The following is a 14,569-nucleotide window of genomic DNA, read 5'->3' as shown; positions in this document are numbered from 1 at the left end:
AGATTGGTTCTAGGAGATGCCAAAATTTGAGGCTGCACATGCCCTTGTAGGGAATGATGCGGTATTTTCATATAATTTATGCACATGTACCTATACTAAATTATCTTTAGAGTATTTGCAATACCTAGTACAATGCAAATGCTACATAAATTCTTGTTACACAGTATTGTTTAGGGAATACTGACCAGAGAAGATATCTTGTTCAGTACAGACAGAATTTTTAAAAATCATTTTCCAGGGGTCAGGGATTTAGCTCAGTGGTGCCGCTGCCTGCTCACACAGACAAGGTCCCGAGTTTAATCCCCAGTACTCCCCCCAAAAATCATTTTCCACCTGTGCTTATTGGATCTCCCAATGCAAACCTGCAGATGTGAGGACTGACAGGATCTTCCAGCTCTGATGTTGTTCTTTGTCTTAGTTACTTTCTCATTGCTGGAACAAAATAGCTGACACCCACAGTTAAAGGAAGAAAGGTTTACTTGGTTTACAGTTTGTAGAGATTCAGTCCATAGTCACTGGCTCCAAGGCAGGGCAGCACAGCAGAGGACAAGTAGCTCATGGCATGGTGGTGGGAAGCAGAGAGACAGGTCAAGGGAGGAGGGAGGGAGATGGAGCCTTCTAGGCCATGCCTCCAGTGACCTACTGCCTCGAATCTGACTTGACTTCCCAACATCACTGTTAGCTATCAACTCAGTAGACTAATCCACTGACGAGCATCATGGCCCAGTGATCTAATCTCCTCCCTAAAGCCCCACCTATGAGCACATGAGGCTTTGGGGGCACATCTAGATACACACTGTAACACTTGCTTTCTGTAAGCAGCATGATGGGGGATAGCAAAGGAAATAACTGCGGAAATTGAGGGCTGTCATCAGGACTGGTCTATTCTCCCCCAACTCTTCCTGGATATCTTCTGGGATCACCACATGCCCCTGCAGGGGTGGGGCATAGCCAGGGACAAATTGCCCTGCCTGTGTGAGAGGCAGGTGTTTGTGCATAAGGCCTGTAAGCTGTCCCTCTTTGCATGGTGCACACCTATCACAGGGTCTGAGCCAGGCGGCCCGAGGTCGGCAGAGTGTCCTGTTATGACGGAGGCCCCTTTCTTCTTCTCTCTCCAGTTACATTCGCTGCTACTACTGGGCTGTGAAGACCCTCATCACCATCGGGGGGCTGCCCGACCCCCAGACGCTCTTTGAAATTGTCTTCCAGCTGTTGAACTATTTCACGGGTGTCTTCGCTTTCTCTGTGATGATTGGACAGGTAGCTGGGACTCAGCCTGGGGTCCCAGCCCACACCCACAGGGCCCCTCCCACTGCTGCCAGAAGCTTCAGCCCTTCTGCCTGTTGCCTTGGGACTTTTCTTTCCTAGTTCACTGTTTTTTATTTCCAGAACCCACTTCTCTCCCAGATAAGCAGAGGTAACAAGACAGAAGGCAGACGCCTTGCTGGGGACAGTCCCGTTCCTTTTTCTGGACAGGGTTTTCTCAGCAGTCTTTACCCCAGGGAGAGTTTTCAAAATTTCAGTTTTCCTCATTCCAAACCTGAAAAAAAAAAGTGCTACGCTTGATGGTAGTTACTGTCAAATAGTTCAATCAACATTGTAGAATTTGTAGAATATAACTTCAAGTATGTTAATGGTTTAATCAACATAGTACTCGATAAAAAACAAACCTAGTGCTAGTTCATTTCATACTTCAGTGGTAAAAATGTAACCCAGTTTTAGCACCCACTTACAAGAGTTAAATTTCAAGAAAACATGAGATGACTTGGCTTCTGAAAGGTCACAGTGTCCATGTCCCAGCCGGGGAGGACCCCTGTGGCCCTGGTTCCTGGAAAGATCACCACTGAGTGGGAGAAGAAAGAGGAACTGCTTTGCAGTTAAGGCTTTTCAGTATTAAAGTCGTATTTTCTTAGGAATGTAGGCCTATATCACACCTAGAGGGCTCTGAGGGGTTGTGCTGCTGCGGGATCATAGGTCAGGAAGGATCACATTGAAAGTGCTGCACAGGGACTGCAGCTGTAAGTGCAAAGCAGTGGGAAGCCGGAAAACAGATAGATGGCCGGGGAAGGAGCGCTGGGCTGAGAATTGGAAGCCTGGGGTGCCGCTGGTGTTCTAGCTCTCCTGTCTCTCTCTCTCTGAGGTCATTTCCACTGAAAATGTCAGTCCTTTTGAGAGCCCTGGCAAGCTTGCCTGCATGGCTTAATGAAAGGCAGGAGAGACCCCTTGTGTTTCCAGCATGCTGCAGGTGACGCTCAGGGGTCCTCACAGGGGCCTAGGAAGGCCCCCACCTGAGGAACTGTACACTGGGTCCACACATCCTCTAGCAAGGGCTTGGACAAAGTGGCTGTGGCACTCAAAGCCACCCTGTACCAGAATCAGCCCCACCCAGAGGTGTCCCCTGCTTGCCTGGCCCTCTGGATCTGCTGCCACTGGAGAGACCAATAGCTCCCTACTGGAGGCAGGACTTTTTCTTACCAGTAAACCTCTGTGTGTGGACATCTGCCCGCCCCCATGAGCATGTGCCCCTATCTAGGTAAAGTGACGCATTCCAAAACTTGCTTCCTGTCCTGCCCCAGATGAGAGATGTGGTAGGGGCGGCCACTGCGGGACAGACCTACTATCGCAGCTGCATGGACAGCACAGTGAAGTACATGAACTTCTACAAGATCCCCAGGTCTGTACAGAACCGCGTCAAGACCTGGTATGAGTACACCTGGCACTCCCAAGGCATGCTGGGTAAGACCCCCCCCATGCCTTCTGTTTCTTCCCTTGTCCTGTGTCTCTGAGGCCCAAGCACTGGGCCCTCCCTTGGCTGCAGCCCCAAAGCTCACGTGAGAGGGACCTGAAGAGGCCTGGGAGGTGCCCCAAGCTGGGCCGTCATGACACTCCTGAAGACTTGCGGGCCTGTCTCCTGGGCTCCCATCTCAGTGCACCTTGAGACACTGCCCCACCGGAGAGCAAAGCTGAAGTTTGAATCAGGAAGGAGAAGTCCCTCCCTAGCTTCTTCTCTTCCCTCCTTTCCTCTGTCATAGCACCTACACCCCGTGGGGAGCACCAGGGACATGGCCCCGCTCCCCTGCACGGGCTCTGAGGCCCCGCAGTCTGGGCACATTCTCCTTCCATCTCCCTGGATGGCGCCAGGCAAGCCAATGCCCCCGCTGGTCTGTAAGAGGGGTTGGAGGAGTGAGCCTCCTTGGGTTGTGGAGAGGACTAAATTAAATAATATTTGTAAAAATCAGGCACACAAAGTGCTGGGAATGTAGCTCAGATGTAGAGCCCTTGCCTAGCATCTGCAAGGCCCTGGGCTCAATTCCCAGCACCACTAAAAAGAAAAATTTTAAGAAAAAAGAGTTGATTTAAAGGTCAGGCATGGTCTGTGAAGGCCAGGCTATAACCACAGCACTGAAGGCCGAGGCAGGAGGATTGAAAGTTTGAGCCCAGACTGTTTAGTGAGGTCCTGTCTCAAAATACAAAAATTTTTAAAAAGCCTGGGGATGTAGCTCAGTGTGAAAGCCCTGTGTTCCATTCCCAGTACCAGGCATGTGTACACACACACACACACACACACAGTGTGTTGCTGCAGGTGACACTCAGGGGTCCTCACAGGAGCCTTGGAAGGTCTCCACCTGAGGAACTGTACACTGGGTCCACACATCCTCTAGCAAGGGCTTGGACAAAGTGGTTGTGGGACTCAGAGCCACCCCCACCACACACACATGGCTTACACATGGTAAGTGCTAGATAAACTAGTTCTTGCTCAGGGGCTGGGGATTTAGCTCACAGGCACCTTGCCTACCTCAAAAGAGTTCCATCCCTGGTGCGTGGGGGGGGTATCATGTTGGATATAACAAAAAAAACCCTAGTTCTTTCCAATGTTGTTTTACTAGTATGTGTGTGCATTTCATCAACATTGGCAATGAAGGGATAACTAGTGCTACAGCCCTGGAACCGTTGGTGCAGAGGCTGTGTTGGGAGTGTTCAGGAAAGGCTTCCTGGAAGAGGTGACACTGGTGCTGGGTTTTGAAGAATGATTGGGAGTTAGGGAAGTGGGTAAGGCTTTCCTGGCAAAGGGATCGTACTGACAAAGACCTGGAGGTGAAGTGCTGGATCCAGGACAGCAGGGAAGGTGGCCGGGGCTGTAGGTGTGTGAGGGTTGGGCTGCCCCCGCTCTGACCCTCCAGGTCCTGTTCACAGATGAGTCAGAGTTGATGGTGCAGCTTCCGGACAAGATGCGGCTGGACCTTGCCATCGACGTGAACTATGACATCGTTAGCAAGGTGGCGCTCTTTCAGGTACGCCCTGGCACCCTCTCCTTTGGGACTCTGGGGACCCCAAGCCTGAATAGCCCTCTAACGGGGCTCCTTCCCTTCTCCTCCCTGGGCAGGGCTGTGACCGGCAGATGATCTTCGACATGCTGAAGCGCTTGCGCTCCGTGGTCTACCTGCCCAATGACTACGTGTGCAAGAAGGTGAGCGCCGGAGCCCAGGGGAGCTGGTTAGGCCACAGCCTTCCTCCCACGGAGCGGGGCTGGGAGCGCCCGAGACGCCCTGGGCTGCAGTGCCAGGCAGGGACTGGCCAGAGAGTCCATCTGACTGGGGACCGGGCTGTGAAACAGAGTCCTGCAGCTCTCCCCACGTGGGATGGGGCGGGGACGGGACAGGAGCCCGTTCACAGGGAAGGGATGGAGGATCCTCTCAGGGTCTCCCTCTTCCCATTCGGAAACGGGGCGGGGGAGAACACATGTGCCTGGCAAACCGGTACCCTGGTAGATCCAGCCCTTTGTGCTTCCTTCTTTCAAGATTCGGGGTGACACCAAGGTCAATGGGGTCAGGAACCCAGGGCTCAGTCTTCTCATATGGAGCTGGCAGTAAGGCTGGGTGTGTGTACAGGGGAAGATGATGGCCAGGTGGGCCCTGTAAGAGTTGGGAGTCCCAGCCCAAGGGGGCCCCTGACTCTGGCCATAGGGTATGTAGCACTGAAGTTTCTGCAAGCAGAGCACTGGGGGAAGAGGGAGAAAAGGATGCCGTAGATGGCTGAGAACTTAAAGCTTCAGCCTTAGAGGCTTGGGTTTGGGAACAACAGAGTGATCTGTCTGGACCTGGGAACCACTTCCTAGCTGTGTAGCTCTGAGCAAGTGGCTCGCTCTTTCTGAGTCCTGTTCTTCTCCTGGATGAAGTGTGCGTATGGGTAGTGTCTACCTCATATGGGTAGCCTTATTCAGTGTCTGGAAGGACCGAATAAGATAGATAGGCCTACAGTTTGGCACAGAGCTGGCACGACTGCTGTCACTATCACCTGCGTGGTGATGCAGTTTGCTCTCAGTGAGAGGAGGCCGCTCCGGCCTTGGCACATTGGCTAGGTTGAGGCTGTGAATTGAAGTGAGCGCTTGTGGCTGTGTGAGCAGCGCCCTCTGCTGTCCGGTTCTGCTTGACACTTCCCTGAGATACCAGAGGTGCTGGCGAGTGAGGCTTCAGGCTGCACCTGGAAGCAGGCAGCCACGGCACTTCCTGGCTGGGGACTGGTTGTGCGTGTGTGAGGGGTGCTGTGTCACTGGGTTGCTGTCCTGGGGACGCATTTAAACGTGCCAGGTGTGCCTGACAGGTGGCAGGCCAGATGGGGCTGGAAGGGCCTGAAGACTGGAAGGTGTGTGGCAGGCTGGTACTAGTCTGACTACACGCTCCTCCATCCTCCCTCCCTCCCTTCCTTCCTGTTCATTCATTTGCCTTGGGACTCGGCCATTGTGGGCATTTGGTGGGGCCGCCAGACTACACGCCTGTTGGCCTGCCCTAGGCCAACTTCTCTGTGTCTCTTCCATGTCTCCTACCATGCCTATCTCTGTGTCCAATTCTCTTTTTGTGAGGACACCCATTGGATTGATTGGATTAGGCTCCCACCTTGTTCTAGTGTGGCCTTATCTTAATTACATCTGCCACAACTCTGTTACCAAATCAGGTCACATTCTAAGGTCCTGGGGATCGGTGTTTCAAAATGTAGATTGGGAATGGGGCACGATTCAACCTGTAACAGCCATGAATGCCATACCAGACTCAATGAGAATCCTGACTCTGCCTTACCCTCACTTTATGACCTTAGAAAAGTACAATCCAGCAGGCTGAGGCAGGAGGATTGCAAGTTCCAGACCAGCCAGGGCAACTTGATGACTTAGCAAGACCCTTTCTCAAAATAAAACTTTAAAAAAAGCCTGGAAATGTGGCTCAGTGCAAAGAACCTGCGGGTTGTGGAGACTGAAGCAGCAGATCCACCATGGACAGGGCTCAGAGAAGTGCTTTGACCTGCGGGACCTCACCATCATGGGCCTCCCTGCCTCGGCTGGCAGGTGCTGGCTGCTCCTGGCTGAGGCTGCACATGGATGTTCACCACCCCTGGTGTGGTTGGGAATCCACAGAACCTATTGCCCCTGCACCTCCCAGGCAGCCTGGCACTTGCCGTGGCATGACACCGCAGCACAAGGGCTGCTCTTCTCCCCATCCCCAGGCAAGGAGACTGAGCCCTGATAGGAAAGCGACCATCTCAGCTGCAGGGTGGGACCCAGCCTTAGTGCCTCCTTGCTGGGCTGCTGGTGTCTGGGCCCAGTCCTTGGCTTTGAGGGCACTTGGGGGTGGTGGAGGGGCTCAGGCCTCCTCTGTTTCAGGGGGAGATTGGCCGCGAGATGTACATCATCCAGGCAGGCCAGGTGCAGGTCCTGGGGGGCCCTGATGGCAAGGCGGTGCTGGTGACACTGAAAGCCGGGTCCGTGTTTGGAGAGATAAGGTGAGAGGGGCTGGGGTAGCAGGAGGCCGGGGCACAGGCTGGGAGGGGGAGGCCGCCTGGTGGGTCTGGGCCCTGGGCTACAGCACTGGCTGCCCTGGAGGGAGGTCTGGGCGCTCGCTGCCTCAGGGCCACCACCGGGCTCCAGGGGAGCAGACTGGGTAGCAGCATGAATGAGCTCCAAAGTAGGGTCTCACAGCCTCCCTTCTCCCCCAGCCTGCTGGCCATTGGGGGTGGGAATCGGCGCACTGCCAATGTGGTGGCACACGGCTTCACCAACCTCTTCATTCTGGATAAGAAGGACTTGAACGAAATTTTGGTGCATTATCCCGAGTCTCAGAAGTTACTCCGGAAGAAGGCCAGGTATGTAATTTATTTTTTCATTTTAAAACAATGCTAGGGACAAGGGCTTCCTCTCATATAACCACAGTACCTTTCCCAGAATCAGGACGTTCAGCTGGTCTCACCATGTGCCAGACTCACATTTGCCAGTTGTCCGAGCAGTGTCTCTTACTCCTGTGTTTTTCCCTTTCTCTTCCCTGGGTCAAGTCTAGGGTCGCGCACTACATCAGGGTGCCCTGCAGCCATGGTCTCTATCTTTCATGTCTTTGAGGCATACAGGCCAGTCATTTGGTACACTGTCCTTCAGTCCGGGTTTGCCGGCTGCTTTTTTTGTGATCACCTCAGGCTCTTCGTGTTCAGCAGGAACCATCGGAAGTGTTGTCGCGTCCTGCTCAGTGAGCAGATCAAGGGGCATGCGGGGCTGAGGATTTTTAGTTCCTATCTCATAGTGAAGGCTTTTGCACTATAAGTTGCTATTTTTTCTCTTTGTAATGCTTAAGTAAATAAGATGGGCATGGTCGTGCACACCTGCAATCCCAGCACTTGGCAGGCTGAGGCAGGAGGATCACTGCAAGTTCAAGGCCAGCCTGGACTGAGACCCTGTCTCAAAACAACAACACAAATGATTAAGTAAATTAATTATGAATTCCAAAGGGAGTAACTTCAGAACTATATACATGTTCTATCTGCTGCTGAACTTCTACCCATTGCTTTTAGCACCAGCTCATGGTTTCCTAAACTAAATCACTGATTGCTATAAGGTTTGCAAAATGCTAATTCTGCTTCTGTGTCTACTGGTTAGCATTCTCCTCTAAGGAAGGGTTTGTTCATTTATCCTTCACATGAGCATGAATTTATTTCACGAATATCCTGTTTCTCTTCTCTCTCTCTCTCTCTCTCTCTCTCTCTCTCTCTCTCTATATCTCTTCTCTCTGTTTTTTACTACGAGGGCCTTCACACTGAGCTACGTCCCCAGCCCCATTTAATTTTACTTTTTATTTTAGACAAGGGCTCCCTAAGTCACTTAGTTGCTCAGGCTTGGTTTGAATTTATCATCCTCCTGCCTCAGCCTCCCATAGTGCTGGGGTTACAGGCCTGTGCCAACACATCTGGCTAAAGTCACTATTTTGATCCTCTGATTTTCCCAGGTTGGCCACTGGGCACCTCTTCATACTGACTCTTGTTGCCCTTTTCTGAGTGTCATCAACTTCCAGCGCTTTTGTTCTTCCACAAGGAGCAAAACGTGCATTTCGTGCTTTCCCTGCCAAGTCCCAGGAAAGGGCCATTTTCTCCAAGGAGCATGATTCCTTCCATGGGTGTGGGGGGTACTGGAGATTGAACCACAGGCTAAGGATGTGCTCTATCCCTGAGCTACCTGCAGCTACAAATTGTCCTTTGAAAAAAAGATCTGAGTCCTGGGAATGCTCACCTAGGATTGCTGGGTGTGCTCCTGGATCTCCCCCATGGGCAGCACTAAGCAACACCCATGTACACACCTGTGTGCATGAATGTGAATTATAGCCATATGCATGTATGCATGCATGTATATATATGTCAGAGAGAGAGACAGAGAGACACAGAGAAGGAGAAAAAAAAAGAAATCTCAATGTTAATGACTTAACTATGTACATGAAAGGAGAAGTCTTGGGCCGGAAGCATGCACAGGGCCAGATTAGGCCCTGGTGAGTTGGGCAAGACTGCTGTGCAGGCCTATAGGAACCTCACCGGTGTGTCCCTAGGAGTGGTGGTCCTGGCTTTGCTAACTCCATGTTTGCAAGGATCTTACCGGAGACAGTTACAGCAAATTACCAGATTCAGCTGCTTATGTCTGAAAACTGCCACCAGATCCCTGTCCTATTTCTGCCCCCTATCTGGATTAGCTGGGAGCCTGCAAAGCCCCCAAGGCAGTGCACAAACCCCTAACACTGAGGGTGGGGTTCGAGGGTGAGTTCTGTGCATCAGAAGAAAGACAGGGACTGGGGACATCTGAATTGTGGAGGCCATCTCCCCTCATGAGATTCTGTCCAAGATCCTCCCTTTAAAAATAGGGAGCTGAATCCCCCAAAAGCACAGTGCTTCATTTTCTGGCTTCACCACTCCAAGAGAGGAGATGAAAAGGTTTTTCGCCTGGTCCTTTCTCTGGAGCAATGCAGGATCCTAATAGAGAAGTGTTTATCATCTAAAACTGAAAGGGAAAGCCAGGTGTGGTGTTATAGCACACCTGTAATCCCAGCACTTGGGAGACTGAGGCAGGAGGATCACCGTGAGATTAGGGCCAGCCTGGACTACGCGGTGACATCTTGTGTCCAAACAAACAAATTAAAAATAAAATAAAAATGGAGAGGAGTCTCTTTAATATTCCTTAGGAAACGTCCCAGAAGCCAGCTCAGTGTTTCAGAACAGTGACAGCCATTAGCAACAGCCGAGGCCCCATGGACAATGCTTTTGTCTCATTTCAGCCCCACGCCCCACGTGGAGCCTTCCTGCAACTGTCACATCATGAATTATGGACTCCAACCACACAGGTGACAGAGCAGGCCGGTGTCTAAGGGGCCTCTGATGAATTACCATGTTTGTGTTCTCCTGGGGAACTCTGCAAGAAAATGCAAATCTCCCATAATTAATATCAATCTGTGAAAGTTAAGCCCATTGCCTCTGATTAGATAAGCAGCTGGTAATGGGCTCACGTTTAAACAAACAAGTTCCCCGGGAACCCTGATGAATGAATTTGCCAATTAGCAGTCTAGGCCATTAGATTTGCAGACAAAATTCATTTGTCCTGGAGCCAAACTGCTCATCACATATTCATAGTACAACAACAACAAAAAATTCCCTGTGAAAAGTGGGGGCTGTCTTGATGGAAAATTGTGTCCTGATTTAGAAACACAGAGCGGTACATCGCAGTGGATTTGGGTTGTGATTCTGCCTCTCCTGCTTTCTGACAACCTTGGGCATGTTGCTCCCTTGTGCTTGTGTCTCAGTTTCCCAGCTGTCAGGGCCACAGTGATCCCAGTCCTTTCTATGTCACAGAATTATTGTCTGCATCTAAGAAGGCAGTGGCTATCATGTTGCCTTGTAACATCAAGATCTGTGGTGCTAGGGTCAGAAGTGTGAGTTTGAATTCCAGCTGTGCCATTTCCTACCTGTGTGGCCTTCGGAAAGTTACTCACCCCCTCCGGACTTCTGTGCCCTCATTTCAGAGATGAGCATGAATAGTAAGACTACTTGTAAGGATTGTGCTGAGGCTTTGCTGAGAACGGAGATGGGTTTTAGTTATCCACGGCCACATAACAATGTCACTACAAATTTAGTACCTTGAAACCACGCACATCTGTTATCTCAGTTTCTGTGGCACAGAAGTGTAGCTGAACCCTCCGCAGGGTCCAGACCCTTGGCTATCACTGAGCTGTCATCGAGAAGGGACTCATCTGAAGTCTTCATGGGGAAAGGACCAGTTCCCAGGACCACATGGTGCTGGCGGAATCTGGGGCCGTGGGATGGGCACCTCAGCCCTCGCTGCCCAGTGCCCTGGCTCTTGCTCCCTGGACTCCCGCAGCATGGCTGGCTGCTTCATCAAGGCCAGCAGGCAGTGGCCATGGTCCTCTGTGGCTACACACTTGGGGCTGGCTCCCACCCTTCGTATATCCTCTTAATTAAGCGTAAGTGCCTATCCAGAGTGTCGCATTCACTCTGTAGGGGAGGGGCCCACACTGAGGCCAGAGCCTCAGGCAGGGTACTGGGGGGCCCGGGGTGTCTATGAAGGACTCAGACACTCAGTGCTGACATTGGTGACCCTGGGGAAAGGACGATGGAGTGGGACTTTGGATGTGTTTGCACTCAGGCTTCCCATTTCTGATTCCATATATTTAAGTACCTGGGGCTGGAGGTATACTCAGCACTAGAGGCTTGGCTAGTGTGTGCCAGAGCCTAGGTCTGATTCCAAGCAGGGAGGGAGGAAAGACAGAGGAGACAGAAAAGAAATACCCAAGGCTGGGTCCTTTATAAAGAAAAGAGGTTTGTTCGGCTCACGGTTGTGGAGGGGAGGTGCATGGTACTGGCGCTGGCTTCAGGGCCCCACAGCACATGGTAGTGGGAGTACACTGGACAGGGAGATCACCTGGCAAGACAGGAAGCTAGAGAACCACACCAGTGTCTTCTGCAGGCTGCACCCTCAGTGACCCCACCACTTCCCAGCCCCAGCACACTGGGGACCACGCTCTCAGTGCATGAAGCCTGCGGGAAATACTCAGCCAAGGCAGCGCCCTTCAGTTTGTCCTGTGTGGCCTCAGAAGAGGTACTCAGCCTCTCTGAGCCTCAGTGTACTCATCTGGTAGGTGCAGTGAGGAGACCCACCTCGTTATAGTTTGTCTGCGTAGACCTATCAGCCACAGCCACCCTCACCACCCAGCTCTGCGTAGCGGGGTCTGTGGATGCAGCTCTCCCCGCAGAGGGCACTCCTGATACCAGGGCTGCTGTCTTCCAGGCGCATGCTGAGGAACAACAACAAGCCCAAGGAGGAGAAGAGCGTGCTCATCCTGCCGCCACGGGCGGGCACCCCCAAGCTCTTCAATGCGGCCCTGGCTGCAGCAGGGAAGATGGGCAAGAGGGGCAAAGGCGGCAAGCTTGCCCACCTCCGGGCCCGACTCAAGGAACTGGCTGCGCTGGAGGCGGCTGCCAGGCAGCAGCAGTTGCTGGAGCAGGTAATACGGTGGGGACCCTGCCATCCTGTCCCTTTCAGGGTAGGGAGGCTGAGGGACCTCTGAGAGCGAGCTGCAGTGTTAGGGACGTTTCCCCCCTGCTTTGTATCAGGCAGGACTTACATAATTGCAAGTGACAGAGCACAAGCTCAAATTAGCTTGAGAAAACAAGGAAGTGGGGGTCAAATGGTTGACAAGTTCAGGATCCAGAAGTCCAGCAGGCTGGGGTGCAGTTCAGGGCAGATCACTTGCCTAGCACAGGCCAGCCTTGCCTGGACTCCATCCTCACCAGCACAGAGACAGTGTACCAACAAAAGCCCAAATGTGGCTACTAGGGCTAGTTGTTTCCCAGTCTGTCATCTTGCATCTCTGCTTCTTTGATGATGGCACCACTTTCAGGCAGGCCTCCTCGATTACATCCTCCTGGGGTAGCAAGTCCAACAGAAAGCATCTGTTCCCAGAGATTCCTGCCAATTCCTGAGCCATTCAGTGTGGCCAAGCGACGTCCTGGCTTTGGGAGGCCTGGTCACATGGGTCATGTGCCCATCCCCGGACTGAGTGGGGAGGGGCGGATCCCTGACCAGAGTCCCCATGCTGTTGCAGAGCTCAGAGGAGAGGGTGCGGGCAGGGAGTGTCCTCCTCCCACAGCAGCGCCGTTCTATTTAATACTGTGTCTGTGACAATTTAAAAGATTTGAAGGGAAAAATCCCACAGCCAGGCACAGAGCCAACTACCCCCACCCCCGCAACTCTAACGGGAATATTATCAAAATTAGTTCTGGGACTTTATTCTGTGACTAAAGCCAAGAATGCCAATTAGAATAATTGCACTAATTATATCTGTTCATGACTGTCCTTTAGGGAGGCGAGGCGAGGAGGGCGTTGGGGACAGGCAAGTGTTCAGGGACAGGGCTGTTTGGAGGAACAGGTATCAATCTAGGTGACAGAATTCAAAGGAGGCCAGTGAACCCAGCCTCCGTACAAGCTGGTGTCAGTGGAGTCCAGGAGACCCATCCAGAGTCACTGGACAGCAAGAGTCTGGTGATACCCAAACCTCTTGAGATTTCCAGATGGTTTCCAGGTCTGCCCACCACTGGCCCCAGACCGAGGAAGCCACGATTGCTTGGCTTGCCGACTGTCAAGGTCAAGCTTGAGCCAGGAGTTTGGGGTCTGCAGTGCTGGCCTCTGTGTGGATAATGGACTGAGCTCCAAGAGTGATTGCACACCTGGTGTGGTAACTTGCCTATAGATCCCGACACTCGGGAGGCCCAGGCAGGACGGCTGAGAGTTTGAGGTGGGTCTGGCCTACATTGTGAGTTCAAGGCCAGTCTGAACCACACAGTGAGACCTTGTCTGTAATACCTCCTCCCACCAAAAGTGTACTCTCAGAACAATGAAAGGCTGTAGCTGAGATGGGTTTGTTAAGTGTTGCTAATCACAGAGATGTGAATTAAATTTGCCTGAGTATTCCAATAAAAGCCATTTCCCTGGCCACTTAGAACAAGCAGGCATTTTCAACATGGCAAAGCACTTTTCTAGCTTTCCCATCATAGTTTGGTTCTGTTTATAGCAGGATGCTCCCAGACCTATGCAAACATCCTGCCCTGGAAGACACTTATCAGAGTCTGGGGCATGCAGGACAGAATGGAACAGGTGTGTGAAGACACACAGAAGCCGGAGATAGAGGGAGCAGCGAATCCCCAGAGTTGTCCCGAGTTCTAGGGATCTCCTCCCCGCAGCAGCCTGCAGTTTACACAAACTGCAGGGATTTCTCCTCACGCGCTGCCTGCCCTCCCTTTACATTCACAGCCAAGGCCACTCTGCCTGGTCCTCTGGGTGCTGCTCCTCCTCCAGCACCTTCTGAGCAGAGACGGGGTCGGACAGGGCAGGTGGGACCGCAAGGGTCCATGAAGGTTTGGTTTCCTTGCCAAGTTTCCTGCTGCCACAGACCTGACCTCTGTGAGGCACAAGCTACAGGCTGCAGCTGCCTCCTGGGCTCAGCCGGACACCAGTGGCATCTAAGCCCACTTCTCCCCAGAGGACCTCAACCGTTGGGACCCTGCCTGTGTCACCCTTCACCCTAGGTGCTTAGAGTTTTTCTCACTCACTTCAGGACCGCCCATCCCTGATTACATGAGTGGGCGTCAGCCTTGGAAGCCTCCCTGGGCTCTCCTTTGTGGTCACCTCCCTAGAGAGCTCAGGGCAGGGACTCTGCCCCTGAACAGACAACTGGCCTTACCACTCACCTGAACCAGCAAACACCCCCAAGACTTCCCACAAAGCCCAGCTGGGCCTTTTCGTCCTTAAACTTCCCACCATTTATTCTGCTTCTCCAAAATAACCCTGATGCTGCTGCCCCAATCCAGCAGATTTTTACCCCTGGCACGCTGTTGGCTTCCTCTTTGGGAGTGCAAGAAGATGGACACAAACCAGGCCCGGCTGTAATTCCAGAGCTCTGGAAGGCTGAGGCAGGAGGATTCCAAGTTCCAGCCTAGCCTGTGCAATTTGGTGACTTAGAGTCTGTCTCAAAAATTCAAAAAATTTTAAAAAGCCTGAGGTTATAGCTCAGTGCGAAGACCTTGGATTCAATCCACAATATAGAAAAAAAATTAAAAACACGGAAACAGGTAGGTGTACAAGACCCCTGGACGTTCTATGTTTCACCAGTCAACCTTCCTGGATTTCAGGCCAAGAGCGCACAGGAAGCTGCAGCGGGGTCCGCCCCGGACCAGCCCGCGCCCCAGGAGTCCCAGGAGCCCCTCC

General features: G+C 52.3%; 1 protein-coding gene across 1 annotated transcript in view; it reads left to right on the top strand.

Moving 5' to 3' along the window:
- Nucleotides 1-14,569, top strand: part of Cngb1 (cyclic nucleotide gated channel subunit beta 1) — a 69,767-nt gene that overhangs the window by 53,123 nt on the left and 2,075 nt on the right. Inside the window, 8 exon segments of the mRNA XM_010617236.3 lie at nucleotides 1,119-1,260; nucleotides 2,577-2,736; nucleotides 4,195-4,292; nucleotides 4,385-4,468; nucleotides 6,653-6,771; nucleotides 6,985-7,131; nucleotides 11,594-11,810; nucleotides 14,494-14,567. Of these exon segments, the coding sequence (XP_010615538.3) occupies nucleotides 1,119-1,260; nucleotides 2,577-2,736; nucleotides 4,195-4,292; nucleotides 4,385-4,468; nucleotides 6,653-6,771; nucleotides 6,985-7,131; nucleotides 11,594-11,810; nucleotides 14,494-14,567 (1,041 nt within the window).

The sequence above is a fragment of the Fukomys damarensis genome, unplaced genomic scaffold (assembly GCF_012274545.1).
Source record: "Fukomys damarensis isolate Sample0158 unplaced genomic scaffold, DMR_v1.0_HiC HiC_scaffold_32, whole genome shotgun sequence".
NCBI lineage: Eukaryota > Metazoa > Chordata > Mammalia > Rodentia > Bathyergidae > Fukomys > Fukomys damarensis.
This window is presented reverse-complemented; position numbering and strand designations above follow the sequence as displayed.